The sequence below is a fragment of the Quercus lobata genome, chromosome 6, assembly GCF_001633185.2.
Source record: "Quercus lobata isolate SW786 chromosome 6, ValleyOak3.0 Primary Assembly, whole genome shotgun sequence".
Taxonomy (NCBI): Eukaryota; Viridiplantae; Streptophyta; class Magnoliopsida; order Fagales; family Fagaceae; genus Quercus; species Quercus lobata.
The window spans coordinates 39,050,641-39,062,551 of record NC_044909.1 but is presented as its reverse complement, the minus strand read 5'-3'; the positions used below and the strand labels follow the sequence as shown (position 1 = coordinate 39,062,551).

Below are 11,911 nucleotides of genomic sequence, written 5' to 3'. Positions count from 1 at the left end.
ATAGTGGGGCCTCAAGAGGCTAGTTGATGCACAACTATTTCAGGCTGACAAATGTCACAAATCTGTAGTTTCTGGCTCAATTATTTCCCCTTTGATTTGTAAGCTTGCAAATTGATCTTTCGCCCAAAAGCATTAATAATGTAACAGTTGTGTAAGGGGATTCATTATTACGCATAGAAGAAACCCTAGTTATAATGGAAATGATTTTTAGCCAATTTTCATTAAAATTTGAGTGTGGGTCCATGTTATTCGTGTGGCTATGTGCAGATACTATCAAAAGGAGATATCTATCTAAATTATTTACAAGACATTGTCGTATTGGGAAGAAAGAAACTCTTGTTATGAAGCATAACCTATTTACAGATGTCTATTGAGTACAAGCATGGAAGGTTCCTAAGTTAGGAACTCATGATGTGGCCAAAACTGCTTGACAAGCGCTCAAGCTGAGACCACAGCAAGTTTCCAAGTGAGAATCTTGGCTTATCCTCTATGTTGCCATGGGTGCTTCGAATTGTTCTTGATGAAGAAGACTGTGTAGCCCATCTTGGGGACTTCTGAACTGCAAGGACGGATCCCCCAATCTCTTCTTTCACAACTTCAACTATGTTTGGATTCACATCATACCCTGAGGCGTCTTTAACATAGAATGATCCAACTGCTTTGTCGCCTCGGGTCTCGACCTCAACCCTTGATATTGATATCCCGTTCTCTCGGAGCACTCGTGTGACATCAGAGAGCAAACCCATTCGATTTTGAGTGCAGACCTCAAATCTCAATCCCTACACATGTATCATAAGGAGTTAATGAACCTTCGTTTTAGTTAATGTGTTAATCTCAAAAGCAGAGATAAGTGCATTATCTCAAATGCTAGTAAAAATAGGGCACATATAACTAGTCAAAAATAGCATTAATGACTCGTTTGGATGGAGGGGGAGTAGAGTATAGTTGACTAAAAAAAAACTAATTTTAGGTTAAATCTACTCTATTTTACTCTACTCCCCCTCAATCCAAACGGACCATAAGAGTATGAGCAGGGCTTTACTGGACATACATGTGAGACTCGTCTCTCTATAGCGGCAACCAAACATTGTGTAAGCATATGCCTTTCACTCTCTGTATCCAACGTGCAACCATCCTTTTGCCGTATAAAGTACTCCTATGTTATCCACATTGAAGTAAAACATAATGAAACAAATACATTAGCAGATTAAAAAATTTATGGCAAATTTGGCTGAGAGCACCAAATAGTGTCAAACGAAGATAATGTATTATTGCTTAATGCTTAGTCAGAACCAGATGAAATGTAACACATAAATTTTCGAGATATGTTATGCTTGGAAATCATTTAAATGCAAGACAAAATGAAGCTAATTAGAGCAAGAAAACATTGAGAAACATTTTTATTGTACGAAAGTAATGATTTGATGTTTACAGACCTAAGAAATAGTAACGGGAAAAAGACTATTTATTTGTACCTGATCAGCCATAGAGCCCTTGGAAGCAACCACAGCATGAAACACCACGTACTCCAAGTCAGTGAGGGCACAAACAGTGTCGAACAAAAGCTTAGGACGATCTCTACTCTTCACATTCACCACCGAGTACCCTTTCTCCTTGCAACTCTCAATTGTGACGTGGGTCCCATCACAACCCATCTTATGCTCACCACCGCCGCCATCACAACCGCGACACCGCTCATAATCCAAATCCGCATGCATCAACTGGTGGAGCCGCCGCTCCGTGTGGGTCTGGGCCGTCTGGACTGCTTCTGGGCCCATCAACCTGACACTCCTTCTCTCTCTCTTCCCATCATGGGCCTTAACCACGTTCTCTATCTGATCTTCCACGTGGGCCAGCCGAATTGGGTCTGTAATGGGCCCTCCTTTGGATGCATCTTCAACGTAGATTATACAGGCCGCTCGTGTGTTGTGGGTCCATCCCACGGCAGAGGTGATGCTGCACCCAAGGTGAAGGAGCACAGCTGATATCTCAGACATTAGACCTGGTCGGTCTGTGCCAGTCATCTCTAGAGCTGTTTGCTCAGTTGACACGTGGCGGGGTTTCACCTCTCTTCCCAACCGTGTTTGTACATCCTTTGACATCTTCTCTCTCCTGCTTGGACATAGTGCCTGCAAGGTCGCTTTCATTAGTGGCAAAGTCTAGGGACCCAATTTTTGAAGAAAATAGGGTATTAAAATACTACAGTTTGAGTTTGACATGACCAAAAAGAGAAGTAAAAACATCTATCGGTTTACATTGCACTATTCTTACATTGTAGACTAAACAAATATATACAATGTTATACAAATTTGTATAATAATGTATAATATTATACATAATTATTTAATTTATAGTGTAAATCTTACCTGGATAGTACAATATAACATAAGAATTTTTCAAAAAAAAATTGTTTATATTTGTTTATGGAAGGAAGAATAGAGCAGCCTCAATTGTATCGGGAAGTAGAAATCAAAGTGCTTATGTCAACAAGTGACAAGGTAAGAAATTGGTGCATGCAAGACTATACATGTATGAATAAGTCAGTTTGAAAATGTTGTAATCCATTTTCCTAGTTCTTGACAAATTTTCAAGCTTATATATATATATATATATATATATATAATATACACACACATAAAACTCATATAACTAATCAATTGCAATAAAAAACTCAAATTTAACTAATTCATTTCGACACTCAATAACAAAATCCTTTGCTTATTTATAAATAAGTCAGAGTTTGAGATTATTTTATAAAAAAAGAAACAAGTTGGGGATAATTTTGGTATTTCTTAAAGAAAGTAGTGGCATTCATACAAAGATACCATTTTAGATTTAAGGCGAAAAAATTTAGAAGGCCAATTTTTTTTTTTTTTTTTACTTGCGACATTTTTACTTAATTTTTTGTTATATTTTATTTATTATTAATAAAAAAATTAAAATAGGACCACTTCATTCTCTTAATATTTTTAAGTAATTAATAATTTACTTTAAAGTCAAATTAATAATAAATTTTAACATTAGTTGTATATAAATCAAAATATAAAAATATTAATAAACAAAATTGCTTATTATATATGTCATTTAAGGGTAAGAGAGAAAAAGTAATTTGATGATGACTTGTTGAAAAGAGAAGCTTTTAGAGATAGAAAGGAATGGTTTTATGGCATCTGATCGTCAGAGTTATTTTGAGAGAGAGAGTATTATATTATGAAACTAAAATTATGAAAGGGAAAAGGCGATCGTAATCTTGTTTAAGAATAAAATTATAAGCGTAAAACTTGAGAAAAAGTAAGTCCAACTTAGACTAAACTTGTTAATAAGTCTTGATATAAAGTTGAGAAAAAAAAATCTAAGTATGTGGTTTAGATCATCTTGACTCATTAAAAACCTACATTTACCTAAAAATTATTACTTTTACAATTTATATTCTTTATATGTTATGTAATTTATATGATCTTTCATTTTTTCATTAAATGTATTTATTTTTAATTGCTTGAACAAAACTTATTTGCAGGATTGAGCTTGATTTTAGCTCATACTCAGTTTGATGCTTAACTAATGAAGCTGATTAATATGAGTTCAAGCTACTTAAATTTTTAATAAGCTCTGAGTTCAAAAATAATAAGTGAGTTAGAACTAGTTTGAACATCTTGGCTAGGCGTAGCCTTAACTCAGTTAGGCTAAAGGGTATAACTAAATTTCAGAAAATTACCAAGCTAGATAAACAAAAGAGAGAGAAAGAGAAAGAGAGACCTGCTGAATGTAAAGTATGAGGCTTTCGTCAGTGAGTTTGTTGCCAAGCTGGTCTGTCACGTGAAACACTGCACCACCATGCAATCAAAAGATACCCACACCACATGAATCAGCCACAGGTTCAAGTCGTAAATGACTTATCTTTTATATATATATATATATATATATATATATAGCTCAGAAACAGAAAGTGATCCTTTATAATCATATTCTAATTCTTCCTTTTTCTTTTTAATAAGTAATCACAGTGATAAAATGGTGTAACAGAGACATTTATTATTATATATAATATAGGTGATGTAAGATTGAATTGAATGATTGATGCTAGGGTGTGTGTAGGCACTGACCATCCATGAACCAACCACCATCGGAGGAAATGTATGATTTGGAAATAACAAGGTCCAGATCTGTCAAGACTTGGACCATCTCTAGTAGAATCCCGTGCTTGTTTGCACTGTCAACCTGTGCCAAAAAAACAAAACATTTGTTAAAGGGTTTCTTTCATAGGTCATTTTCTTACTTTTAATAAGCCTCTGAACCCTGGTTACAAAAGAAGTAGAAGAGCAACTAGACAAGGGTAGAGAACCATGAAATCAAGGAGAAAATTTCTAGGTATTTTCTATTTTGCTTATTGAATTGAACCCTGTGCTTTTTAATGGTTTCGTGGCCTTTTCAGACTTGTTTCATTTTTTATGAACTAGATAGTCTAGATTACGACATTTCGTTAGAATACTGTTGCATAGAAAAGAGAAGTGTCTTCTTCTATACAATTCCAGAATTCCTTGCATGAATCAGCTACTGATCACTGATCAGGACTTTAAAATCAAAGGAAAAAAATTAATGATAACTTTAAAAGCTTCCCCCCTTCCAACATGTGATTTCTAATGGCTCTCCACCCGGTGGGACAGAAAAAGACACAAAAACAGCTCTCCATTCGGTGGGTTCAATATTAAAATTACAATATATCTAATACATAACCTATTTTTATACTATTTTTCATAATTGTCCACTTAACATTTTGTGATTAGTATGCAATAAAAATGACGCGAATGATAAACTCTAGAGTAAATGATGTTCCAATCACAATTAACAAACTTAACAAGCTGTTTTAAAAGCTGGGTTCTCAATATTAATTACTATTAAAATTAAACTAGGGTTTAAGTAAATCTTTATATGTTCATTAATCATTTTTCCGGAGGTGGCTGTCAAAAGGACCAACGATGATGGAAGAGGAGTAGTAGGAGTAGAAGCTAATTTAAACGTAAAATTAAACAAGGGTTTAAGTAAATGTTTAGATGCGCATTAATCATTGTCACCGCAAATATAACTAATTAAAGTGATCATTATCTCTAGTTCTCTATTCTTACAAAATTTGAGATTTATAGAATTTCCCACAGTCGTTTATACAAACATTGATGGAATTTCCAACAGCTGGAATTCCACTTCTCAATCCCCCCACCCACCAAAAAACTTATATAAAAAAAGAGAGAGGAGGATAGATTCCATGAAACATGTCTATTCCCAACCAACAAGATTGATTAATTTAGAATCGATACTATAAGATACTAAAAATCTAACCTTCACAAGAGTGCAGTCTTCGCATGCGTCATTGTCTATGCAAACCCTGCAACGCCAAACGGGCAAAGTGATGAGTTACTGATTTGTATGAAAAAGGAAGAACCAAAGAACTGAAAATAGATAGCATAATTAGAACAACTAATCACAAGAAACACAAGGATGAGTAGTACTGAGTTCTATGATTAATAATACCTCGGAGGGTACATTCTTTCTATGAGAGATTCAAACTCGGGATCGATATAGGGTTGGTAAATGATCTGCATCTTTTATTCTTCTTAGCAAAGCTGCTTAGAAAAATAACATCACCTATATATATATACACACACACACACACACACACACACTTCTTTTAGAACATTCACAACACATGGGAGAAAAAAAGAACGCGTAAACAGAACAGCATATCGTGGAGGAGATAAGAAAGCCAGCGTAGACTAGTTTGTTGCTGAAGAAATATTGAATGATTTGAAAGAATTACACGCTACAAAATATGACTATTTCATGGTAGGCGTTTGTTTCAGAACCACGTGTATATATAGCTTCTTTCTTCAATTGAAAGAGAGACAGAGAGACTTTTGTGTTTGTCTACGATTGAAATAAAACGATGATTATCTATGCAGTTTACAGAGACAAGAATTCTGAAACACAGAATTTTTTTAAAATTTTATTTTATAAATGATTTGAGTTGGAAGAAACAAATCGATTGGAGTAGAACAAAAGACATGGAAGTAGTCACACGATAAATTGGTGAGACCAGAATCATTGAACCAAAACAAACAAGGAAACCGAAAATCTCCATCTTAAACTGCAGACTATACGGAGTCAAAGAGTTCTAGGTTTAATAGAACTGATATTCTTTGATTGGAAATGACCAGAAAGATTGAAATTTTGGATGAAATACAAAGCTTTTAAAAGCAAGTACTTGACAAAAACTTTAAACAATATTTCCATCAGAGAATTCAAGATGACATGAAAGTTGAAACCCAGTATTTTAAATACCTTAATCTATTGAAAAAACATCAAAAAAGAGTTCAATAATAATTACCTATTATATTATATACAACCCAACAAAACTCGCAGAAGTTCACAAATTCTTTCTTTATGAGAATATGACATACGCGTACATTAGAAAAGTCCTGGAGCTTGGCAAGAAAGCTTTCTTGGTAAACCAGATACAAATGTAGCCGAAATATATGGGTTCTGATGAATCTGATTAGCTAGTATGTAACAGAAACTCCTACCAGCAACCATGGAAATCCAAACCCAAACTCCGAACCCGTAACCGATTGAACCGAACCAAGATTCAAGACCCACATTCAATTTGGCTGCCTTTTTCTTGGCTGAGTCATATAATAATAATAATAATAATAATAATATAACAGCCACAGTGTATCTCTCTTGAGCTCTTTGTGAGGAAAAAAAAAGGAAAACGTGTTAGCTTAGGGTTAAAGTACCAGGGGGTATTCAGAGACTCTGACTGAGGATTTGCCACGTAAGGGTTTCTGATAGCCACGTGGCGAATCGAGCATGGTGACATGCCTGTCAAAGTGCGATGTCTCGCCTCTACAACTCAGGTGTTGGTTATGAGTCTCTTTCGGGATAACAACGTGTCATTTTACGATACATATCTTTTCTTTTCTATTCACATTTTTTTTTTTTTTGGACTCTTTTACTTAGTCAACTGAGCTGGAAACCATATATGGGTTCAGCTCCTAGGAAGAGAACATGTAATCGACTGTAGTGTTATAAAAAAATGTTGATTACGTGGCAATAAATGGGTGAATAAAGCAATGAGAGTATTGGTTTGGTAATTGAGATCACCACCTGCAATTACTTTCAATGATTGGGATCTGAGAGTTTTTTCCATTAAAATTTTTTTTTGAAGACTACTTCCAGTAGATTTCTTTCTAGAACATTTACCACAGAATGTTTCGGCTGGGCCAATTAGAGCCTCATTTGATCAAACCTAAAATTTAGTCCACGAAACTTCATGCTTCATGGGTTGGACCAATGACCAAAAAAAGGTGGACTAGACCGGGCCGAATGCAGAGGAATTATTCCCTTTTTGTAAAATAAGAAAATTGAGTGATTTTCTTGTCTATATCAACTACCAAGGCGGCAAGGCAACCGTTAGAGGGTACATTATCATGCCTATTTTTATATAAGCATGAAAGAGGTTTTTAGGGTGGGCTAAACTTATTTGGGAAATGTGGAAAAGGGAACTTAGGAATTAATCACCATCATCGTGAGTTTTGTGGGTTGAAAAGATAAGAAATAATGAATTATAGAGTCCAAAAATATTTAGAAACCGCTTAATTATGAGATAGTTTGAGTTTGTTTAACCGCTTGATAGTTGGCTTGGGTGTGGGATTCGAATTATTACTACTAGTTTCATCACACGCTTTACACATGCAATGAAGTTTTTTTTTGGATTAGTGTCATAATAAAGAATTAAAGTATATAAAAAAAGTATATAAAATAACTGGTTTTACAAACAGAATTTCCCTTATCAGATGACTAAGAATGTCACAAAAATTTATCAAAAACAAAACTTTTACACTTCGCATATCTAACGAAGGAGACCTGGGTGTTGGTATTCACATGTGTACCACTTGATCTGGCTGAACCCTTTGCTATTGAAGAGGTGTGTTGAATGCATTGACTTGGTGAAAGTCTCTCAATAGTCATATTGCTTCCTCTAATAATTCAGCAAGCTATTTTTGAATGCCATCATGGATGAAGAGGTTGAGGGCATTCCATATGTGACGGTTTGAAAGCTTGTGGAGCATATTCTTGGTTAGAAAGAAAAAATCCTCTACCATTTCTTGCCAATGAACAAATTACAAACTGAGTAAAAAATTTGAACATAATAAATTTGCAAACACAAAATTATTGAAAAGGCCTTTAAATAAACTAGACCATATCACTTGGTTAGACGAATCACCCGAAATTCCAAGACCTCTTGCTTTTCTCACACATTTTCGAATAAACATTAAGAAAGAACAATAGACCAATTTCATTATCATTTTGTTGAAACAAAAAAAGAAGAGATAGAAAGAGCCTACCCAACCGATCTTATATTGGGGTTGAAATCCCAAAAAATCTAAACTAGCAGTTATCTAAAAAGTTTTAGTTAAAAAAAAAAAGAGATAGACTAAATAAATTGTGATCATTACATACTATGAAAAAAAAAAAGGATAAAGATAAACAAATGTATAAAAATAGGGAGTTAAGAGCAGTTTAAATTTAAAAACTTATGAATGAAATGGTAAAAATTGACATAATGAGTTTAAACATGTGATCTTATGGAGGAAATTTAGAATTTTGAAAATTATTAATTGGAGAGGAAGAAACAACGTGTATGGGAGAAAATGTTTTTTTATTTTTTATTTTTAATTTATCTAAAATTTAGGAGTTTTTAAATTAGTAATTTTACGTGTTTAACTCTATTATCTAAACTTTTTAGGGTACTTTGGGCATATAAAAGTAGGAGTTCAAACAATGGAAGCCCTTAAATAGTAGTATAGATAAAGAGTTTTTGGAATTTCTGTATATCCCTTTCCCTTAAATTTTTTTATACAAAAGTATTTATTAACTTATTGCGTCCACTTTATAATGATTACTCTTTATCATTAATTCAAGACATTAATTGGTTTTTGGTGTAAAAGAAATTCAAATCTTAAATATCTTATTCAAATTCTTTACAGAACTCTTTATTTATAAGACATAATTTCTATTTCTTAGTAGACAAAGAATACATTACTTTATTATAAAGAGATAAACATTTATTTTCACTCAAACAAATAGCTTTTTATTCTGCACGAAGGTAATCTAAAAAATAAACAAATTAATTTTATTTTTTTAACAAAAAATAATAATTAGCTTTCCAAATCACAACAAAAATTTGAGGTAATTTCTCAAAAAATCCCCATTCTTTCTATCAAATGGGCCTTAAATTGTGAATTTGAAAAACACAACATTGTACACAAGCCCAAAGTTTATAGCCCATAAATCTCTGTTCCACACGGACACTAAGGCCTACTAAAAATGGTTCAAAAAACTGTTATTCCTTAGCCTGAAGTCCAGAACCAGAAGTTCAAATTCACTATTTTGTGCACTAAATTTAAACAACTGGTGGTAGTCAAATTTGGAACTTAACCACATCATTGCCTTGGTCCTCTGTGCTGTTTTCCTTTTCCTGTCTTGAAGGACCAAAACACACTGTCTATCTCTCATCATTACTGTGTTATATTTTAGGTTTCAATCATATTCACATGTTCCTCTACTTCATCAAATTTACTTGGTTTTGAGCTTCAAAATTTGTTTGCACTCACAAAAGTCGCTGTTCTTTCGGGTTTCGTATTCATGATGGACCTGCAATATTTGGTAAAAACTGGTTTCGATTTCACTCGTAAAAGAAAGAAGTTGGTTCTTCTATTCGCTGCTTTCGGCTTCACCGGTTGTAGTCTCTACTCGGTTTATCATCTACCTTCAGTAGCTCGCAAGCGAGAGAGAGTTTCAAAGCTTTTTTCAGCTTTGCTTTCTGTAGCTGAAGCTGTCTCTGACTCCGCTGAGTCAGTTGGGGTTGTTTCCAAAGATCTCAAACAGTTTCTTCAATCCAATTCCGACCAAATTCCCAATAGTTTGAAGCAGATATCGAAAATCACAAGGTCCAATGAGTTCTCCGACTCTTTGACACGGCTCACACAGGCTTTCACTATTGGAATTTTGCGGGGTTATAGATCTGTGAGTAGCTCTGATGGTGGTGCTAATTCAGGTTTTTCTGACCAAGTTATGGACAAGCTTTTTACTACAGCTGGGTCTGGGTTTGCTTCTGTTGTTGTGGGAAGCTTCGCTAGGAACGTGGTCATGGCGTTTTTTTCAGATGGGCAGTCTAGTGAAGGATCAATTTCGAAGGGTTCGGAAATGAATCAGATTCCACAATGGGTCAACGTGGTTTGTGATGATAAGTGTAGAGAGCTAATTGGTGATTGTATCCAAATGTTTGTGAGCACAGCGGTTGCTGTTTATCTTGACAAGACCATGGATATGGACTTCTATGATGAATTTTTATCTGGGTTGACTAACCCCAAGCATGAAGTTCAAGTGAGAGACATGTTGGTTTCAGTTTGTAATGGTGCAGTTGAAACTCTTGTGAAAACATCTCACCAAGTGTTGACAAGTTCGAATTCGAATTCAAGTCCAAGTCCTCGTTTTTTGGAAATTGAAGAAGGCTTAATTCCGGGTAAAAATTGGGATTTGGGGCTTAAATCAAGAAAGTTATTTGCTGAGAAGAAAGATAATGGGTGGGTTGGTAGAGTGTCAACCACTTTGGCAGTGCCAAAGAATAGAAGATTTGTTCTTGATGTTACTGGGAGGGTTACTTTTGAAACTGTCAGATCTTTCCTGGAGGTTTTGTTGGAGAAGCTATATGAAGCTGTGAAAAAATGTGTTAATGTTGTTCATGGGGAAATTATTGACAGGGGTCTTGAAGTTGTGAGATTTGCTTCTGCGAAGTCCTCTCTTGTTGCTACCATGTGTCTCTCTTTGTGTCTGCAGATACTGGATGGTGTTTGGATTTTAGTGCCAGCTTAAGTTGAGGATACTTTCATTCAGTAAGTTCATATGATTGGATTCCCACAAATTCTTGATTGGAGGATGCAGTTATGTTTGTTATTTCTTTGTGTATCTTAATTCAAATATTTATTTGTCTTCAAAATTGAAAAGGTTACTCTGGTATGATATTGAATGATGCTTCTCCCTTGTCATTTTGACATCATAGAAAATTCATGGGTTTTGGACAACACCTGCATAGTTAAAGCAATTGTCTTTATTGGGTACTTTCATGAGATCAAAACATCTGAAAAATTTGGAACATACATATTGATATGGTATGGAGAGGAACTCCTTGTTCATTGGACAGTCGTTTGAAGATGTTTCGTTATTTGAAACCGGGAAGAGAACTGTCCATAATTGAAGTTTGTTTGGTAGCTATAATATGGTGATTTACCGGAAATCCTTCCGATTCTACAACCAAGAGAGCATCATGGCCTCCTGGTGATTCATGGTGAACTTGCTGCACCTACATACAGTAAGAGAATTTGGCAATCGCTGGTTATCAAACTCTGAACTGCAAAGTCACCTTGCCTTTGAATGTTATTTGATAAACAAATTGTCTTTAAATGTAAAACAATACGTTTACTTGTTTGATTCATATGTATTCCTCCAACTTCTGTTGTGATTTAGAAAATCAATCTTAGAATACAGATAAATCAATAGATTCTTGGTAGCTTCGCTTGGCACTAGAAGCTTCCTGAGCACTTGGAGTTTATCCCAACTTGCCTAAAGTGATATAATTAATAATGGGAGCCAACTACTACACGCAAAAATGGATAAGGCTTATTATTAGTGTGCAGCATGGTCACTCGCATGACTTGTTGGTAAGAAACAAAAGTAATTCAGATAAGACTGCTTTTGCAGTTAGTTATGCCACCCCCATACATGATTATCCTTTTTCAAAGAATGGTGTAAGATATCAGTCTAATTGGCTACTTCCACATAGTGGAAAACTGATGGA

General features: G+C 34.6%; 2 protein-coding genes across 5 annotated transcripts; one reads left to right on the top strand and one right to left on the bottom strand.

Annotated features, from left to right (window-relative positions):
- Nucleotides 1–216: 216 nt before the first annotated feature.
- Nucleotides 217–6,704, bottom strand: LOC115993919 (ACT domain-containing protein ACR1). 4 transcript variants are annotated; one of them, XM_031117908.1, is made up of 8 exons: nucleotides 6,380–6,704; nucleotides 5,527–5,640; nucleotides 5,335–5,380; nucleotides 4,104–4,218; nucleotides 3,757–3,824; nucleotides 1,476–2,129; nucleotides 1,052–1,156; nucleotides 217–779 (listed from the first exon to the last, which is right to left on the bottom strand). In XM_031117908.1, the coding sequence occupies exons 2-8, from the start codon at nucleotides 5,595–5,597 to the stop codon at nucleotides 399–401; spliced, it is 1,440 nt and encodes a 479-aa protein (XP_030973768.1). In that variant the 5' UTR covers nucleotides 5,598–5,640; nucleotides 6,380–6,704; the 3' UTR covers nucleotides 217–398. The 4 variants fall into 4 exon arrangements, with proteins under 4 accessions (XP_030973768.1, XP_030973769.1, XP_030973770.1 ...); XM_031117909.1 differs by having other exon boundaries at nucleotides 5,527–5,618; XM_031117910.1 differs by having other exon boundaries at nucleotides 6,459–6,704.
- A 2,701-nt stretch (nucleotides 6,705–9,405) lies between these two features.
- LOC115993735 (protein PHLOEM PROTEIN 2-LIKE A10-like) lies at nucleotides 9,406–11,606 on the top strand. Its single transcript, XM_031117702.1, has one exon. It carries the CDS (start codon nucleotides 9,700–9,702, stop codon nucleotides 10,927–10,929), a length of 1,230 nt encoding a protein of 409 aa, XP_030973562.1. The 5' UTR covers nucleotides 9,406–9,699; the 3' UTR covers nucleotides 10,930–11,606.
- The last annotated feature ends 305 nt before the right edge of the window (nucleotides 11,607–11,911 follow it).